The sequence below is a fragment of the Octopus bimaculoides genome, chromosome 2 (assembly GCF_001194135.2).
Source record: "Octopus bimaculoides isolate UCB-OBI-ISO-001 chromosome 2, ASM119413v2, whole genome shotgun sequence".
Taxonomy (NCBI): domain Eukaryota; kingdom Metazoa; phylum Mollusca; class Cephalopoda; order Octopoda; family Octopodidae; genus Octopus; species Octopus bimaculoides.
Window position 1 is genome coordinate 103,892,886 of NC_068982.1, and position 6,370 is coordinate 103,899,255.

Consider the following 6,370-nt stretch of genomic DNA (forward strand, 5'->3'; position numbering starts at 1 on the left):
TGTATTAACATAAAAAGTATATATCATGAAAACAAATTATGCAACATAAAAGTTACTTAAAAACATTTACTTATGATGTCTTGACTTTGTTTAAATAAGGATTAGTGATATACATACAAATACAAACAGACACACACATATATACATCTACAAATTTCAATGGGTTTTTGTACTGAAGTTGTGTGTTTACACAAATAATAAACCGGAGTATTCTTCTCAATAGGTAATTATTACTGTTCACAGTGGTGAACATAGCAACAATGAATATAAATCCACCAATATGAATAATGCCATGTTAGACAAGGTTGCTGAAAAAAAGCATTTCAATATAAATATACTACGATAACCAAAGGTACGGTACCAGGAGCAATTCAAATTACCAGAATGCAATTCCAGTTATTCAGAAAAAATAGAAACAAAATCCATAATGTAAACTAACTGTGACAAATGACAATCAAATCAACTTCACTGTCACAGTACTTCTGGTGGCTCAACAGTTGGTAAATAAACATACAATAGAATATTGCTAGTAAAGATAGACCACAGGATTCAAATAGTAACATTTATATCAGAGAAAAATCCCCACAAAATAATAACATAGAACAGAACTGAACTTGTTATGACAGCCACAGAAAAAAAGAGTTCCTCTTCAATGAATATGAAATATAATGTGATTTCAAGGTTATGGTGATAAGTCTTTCCCTTGTAAAAATTTTGATATATTTTTATGAGAAATATGATAACCTTGTTAATATGTTAGATTTAGCAGTTTTATATCTATCACAATACATGCATACATATAATACATATATACAAATATATATATGCATGTGTATTTGTGTGGATATTTGCTTCTTAAACCTAGATCAACATGTCCAAGGTAATTACCTTTACAAATTCTGTTGGCTCATCTTTGCGAGATTTAGGAGTTGGGCTCCTCTGCTGTAAAATTAAATATATAAAAACAGAAACATTATTGCATTAAATTAATAAATTGCAGTACAAATCACTTCTAATTTGTTAAAAGAACTCATAAATGTACACACACACACACACACACACACACACACACACACACACACATATATTATAATGCAAAAGTCATAGTAGCAACAATGTTTAGTCTCAATATTAGTAAATATAAAACTATACTCTAGGAACAAGATGAGTGTATCATCTGATGAGAGTTTGCCTCAGGGTGAGCATCAAAATTAGAGTTAAGATGAGTTATCAATTACTGACCGGTGAGTACAGATATGATAGGAGAATAAAAACCAAGACAAGAGATCCAAATGGAAGGAAGCTATGGAAGAGGTCCCTTGTCAAAAATGTGAACAGAAATGGAGAAGGCAGATCTGAAGACACTGAATCATACAAAGATAAACAACAGCCATGACAAATGAAAGTGGAAGTGCATTGCTTAGTGGTTAGGATACTGGACTCATGATTGTATGATTGTGGCTTCGATTCCTGGACTGGGATACATTGTATTCTTAAGCAAAACACTTCATTTCCTTTTGCTCCAGTCCATTCAGCTGGTTAAAATAAGTAATCCTGTCACAGATGGGTGTAACATCCAGGGAGGAATATATGCACCAGAGAGACTGTGAAACTGGGCCTATGCCCCTTCCACAGTAATGTAAACTAATCGTGACAAATGGAAAGGTGAATACTGGAAAAAGTATATCCAATGTACATACACATAGAAAAAACTGATGCGAAAATGATGATAGTGATGATGATGATGATGATAATGACAACGAAAATGATGATGATGTTTGGAAATACTGGAGGTAGAAAGGGTAGTCAATATAGTGTTTATCTATTATTTTGATGCTAAAGATTCACTCTATCACTACTTTGAACTTTCTACATGTAGTGGTGTGTCTGCATTGTTTCTCATTGGAATCATCTTTTAATATATATTTATTCATATGTATTTACACCGATAGATTTTTGTATTTATAATACTTGTTGCAGATAAACATTTTCCTACTAGCCATAGATATTATAAGATATTAAAATGGAATAAATTAATAGTTAAGTGTAGTTTCTTCAAAGGCCTACAGCTAAGAACACTTCAAAGCAATCACTTTAGTGCACCAGCAAAAGAACATCATATTCAATGTCTGTATAAACGGTGTACAGAAAAAAAAAAAAGAAAAAAAATTAATGCTTATGTTACAAAAATATGTTTAAGGCTCACTAGGTGCACATTAAAAAGAAAGAATACCATCATACATTAATTTCTAGGAATTGGGGGTTATTCAATGTGGTCCATTGAATAATGCCATGACTAGTTCTGTTTTCTGATATTAAATGACTTGATTATGGAATTATGGTGTATGTATGTTTATGATTTCATGGTCTGCCAAGTCCAAGAATTTATGGAGTGTAGAGTAAACTGACAAATAATATCCAGTTTTTTTTTGAAGACGTATATCAGTTTGCACTTGCGTTAGATGATGGTTTTGTGTTTCTTTAATGTAACATACAGTTTGCATAGAGTGAAGTATTTTACATAGTTTTCAGCATTTAATTGTGATGCTAGTATTTTCACTTTGTTGTTTATTATAATTGATTCTGTTTTTAAGTGTGCAAGCTCTCTAATTCATCGAAGCTTTTTTTTTTTCTGAAGCCAAATTTATTGTCCATGAGTATGTTTGTACACTTTATACAAAAGATGTCAATAACTTTATTCCTTTTATTAAATATTTAGTTTTCTCTAGCAGAGACTTTATAGAAAGCTTTTATTATGTAATTGTTTATTATTCAGGGAGTAATTGAGAGAATATTACCCCCACATAGTACAAAACAATGTAAAGGTTAGCTATATGTGCCTAGATAGTATAGCCTAAAAAATCCTCCACTAAAACCAGTGCCTCACAAAGACCACTAACTTCTTCAGTCTGGACACTACTGCAAAAATACAACAAAACGGCCTTTTAATGGAAAATGCCAATTGAACTGTAGCTTTAAACATTATATAGAGCTACAGTAAAACAGTAGCTGATATTGTTATGGCATATATAATGTTTACAGAGAACAGATTTAAATTCTGCAGATTTGGGGTCACAATCAAATCAACTTCACTGTCACAGTACTTCTGGCAGCACAACAGTAAATCAATTAACATACAATGGGATATTGTTAGTAAAGATAGACCACAGGATTCAGATAGTAACAGTTATACCAGAGAAAAATCCCCATAAAATAATAACATATAAAGTACATCAAAAAGAACTGAACTTGTTATGAAATCCGCAGAAAAAAAAAAAAAAAAGAGTTCCTCTTCAGCAAATACGAAATATAATGTGTTTTCAATGTTATAATGATAAGTCTTTCATTGTAAAAATTTTGATATACTTTTACAAGGAATATGATGGCCCTGTTAATATGTTAAATTTAGCAGTTTTATCTATCATGATACATACATACACATACACACACACATACATACATACATACATACATACATACATGCATACATAAATACATACATACACACATACATACATACATACATACATACATACATACATACATATATACATACATATATTACACTTATACAAATATATATACATGTGTACTTGAGAAGATGTTTGCTTCCTAATCCCAGGTCAACATGTCCAAAGTAATTACCATTTCAAATTCTGTTGGTTCATCTTTGCTAGGTCTAGGAGTTGGAGTTGGGCTCCTTTGCTGTAAAATTATATAAAATCAGAAATAATAAATTTTTAAAACAAGTTATTTCTAGTTTGTTAAAAGAACTCATGAATGTATACAGATACACACACATAAATATATACATGCATATATATATATATATATATATATATATATATATATATACATATACATGATAAAGGTTAAAATACAAAAGTTATAATAGCAACAATGTCTAGTCTCAACATTACAATAAATACACTGCACATTTACTGTGAGCACATCTCCTCTTGTATGGAAACTAAAGCTTACATATAAACATATGCACACAGAGTACATACAGACACACCCACACACATACATTCACATACACATGCATGTGTGCACACACACACATTCACACCCACCCACACACACACACTTTGCATAAGAGTCTAAAATGGTCTTCATATAATAATTAATAATTTCATCCACATTTCAGCAACATCATAATCTTATCTTCAATATTAGGTGTTGTTAGTACTACTTTTATAGTAAGAAAGGGTAATTTCAATTTTGACTGTTAAATTCGTCATCAATTAGAAGTTTACAAAGCTAACAGTCAAATATTCAAATTTTGGCAATAACATTTACAAAATTTTACTCTAAAGTGGTAGCAACATATTTCAACGTCTCTTCACTCTGAAGATGAGGCCATGAAGCTCTAGAAAGGAACTGAAAGGAAATTCTATGAAAATATAAAAAAGAACTTGATAAAAACATGTGCCTCATAAAAAGCACCCATGCTAGTGCCACATAGCACACAAATATTCTGCTGCCACGTGAGCTTAAGCAATGATGGAGTCACATAAAAATGTACCTGCACTGGCGCCTTGTAAAAAGCAATCAGTACACTCTATAAAGTGACTGACATTAAGAAGGGCATCCAGCTATAGAAATCATGCTAAAACAAACAACTGAAGTCTGGTGCAGTTCTTCAGATTGCTAGTTCAAGCCATTCAACACATACCAGCATGGAAAATGGATTTTAAATGACTTGTTGAGTTTATTTCTTCAGATTTTCTACAGAAATTATAGTCAGCCGTGATTTTGTTCCAACATTTCTTATCTGAGATGCCTTATGTAAACAACAACATTGAGACCAAAGATGAAAATGGGTAATGGGCATATATGAAATATTTCAGTAATTTTTCCTCCTTCATCAGCACCCATCCAACCCATAAATCATCCATGAACAAATTGATTAAACAGCCACTAAATATAGCAGTGTAACTTTCACAATATACCAATTTCACAGATTATACAGTCTTACATATTCGTGGAAGCTGGTGCGTAAATATGAATGACGTATTATTAATGTCATAACAAAATTATTGGTGGCTATATTTTCCATAGGAAATCTGTAGAGATAACTTTAACAAGTGATGCAAGAGCACTGTTAACACAGCAGAACATAGACTTACTCTTTTACTCTTTTATTTGTTTCAGTCATTTGACTGCGGCCATGTTGGAGCACCGCCTTTAGTCGAGCAAATCAACCCCGGGACTTATTCTTTGTAAGCCTAGTACTTATTCGATCGGTCTCTTTTGCCGAACCGCTAAGTGACGGAGACATAAACACACCAGCATCGGTTGTCAAGCAATGCTAGGGGAACAAACACACACACACACAAACACACACACATATACATATATATATATATATATATATATATACATATATACGACGGGCTTCTTTCAGTTTCTGCCTACCAAATCTACTCACAAGGCTTTGGTCGGCCCGAGGCTATAGTAGAAGACACTTGCCCAAGGTTTCACGGAGTGGGACTGAACCCGGAACCATGTGATTGATAAGCAAGCTACTTACCACACAGCCACTCAATTTGTAGTACATCATAGTTGCATAACGAAATATAGTGTCTCTACATGTCATTAATATGTATGTAAGTATATATATGTATAAGACCTGGGATGAGGTGGTGAAACATGACCTTCAAACATTAGGCTTCATCGAGGCAATGACAAGTGACCGGGACCTTTGGAAATATGCAGTGCATGAGAAGACCCCGACAAGCCAAGTGAGACCATAATCCGTGGCCTCTGCCAAAAGTGTAGCTAGCTCACTTATTCATATCTTTACTTCATTGGACACTAAACTCTGCTGGCGAAGACCTGTTGGGGCAAGTAAAATCGAAATCGAAATCGTAATTGAACCATATTCAATGACTGGCACCTGTTCCAGTGGAGCACTAACAACACCGTCCGAGCATGATCATTGCCAGAGCAGCTGTCTAGCTTCTGTGCCAGTGGCACGTAAATAGCACCATTTGAGCGTGATAATTACCAGCGTCGCCTTACTGACAATTGTGCCAGTGGTACATTAGAAAACATTCGAGCGAGGTCATTGCCAGTGCCACTAGACTGGCTCCTGTGCAGGTGGCATGTAAAATACACCATTTTGAGCATGGCCATTGCCAGTAGCGCCTTACTGGCCTTCGTGCCGGTGGCACGTAAGAACACCCACTACATTCTCGGAGTGGTTGGTGTTAGGAAGGCTATCCAGCTGAAGAAACTCTGCCAGATCAGACTGGAGCCTGGTGCAGCCATCCGGTTCACTAGTCCTCAGTCAAATTGTCCAACCCATGCTAGCATGGAAAGCGGACGTTAAACGATGATGATGATATATATATATATATATATA

At 34.0% G+C, this 6,370-nt stretch overlaps 1 protein-coding gene across 3 annotated transcripts in view; it reads right to left on the bottom strand.

Moving 5' to 3' along the window:
* LOC106884044 (serine/arginine repetitive matrix protein 1) overlaps window positions 1-6,370 on the bottom strand; it is an 82,646-nt gene that overhangs the window by 36,820 nt on the left and 39,456 nt on the right. For all 3 annotated transcript variants that reach the window (XM_052978539.1, XM_052978538.1, XM_052978537.1), the window contains 2 exons: window positions 3,646-3,705; window positions 889-942 (listed from right to left, as the gene is read on the bottom strand). In XM_052978539.1, the coding sequence (XP_052834499.1) occupies window positions 889-942; window positions 3,646-3,705 (114 nt within the window). The remainder of the gene's footprint in view (window positions 1-888; window positions 943-3,645; window positions 3,706-6,370) is intronic.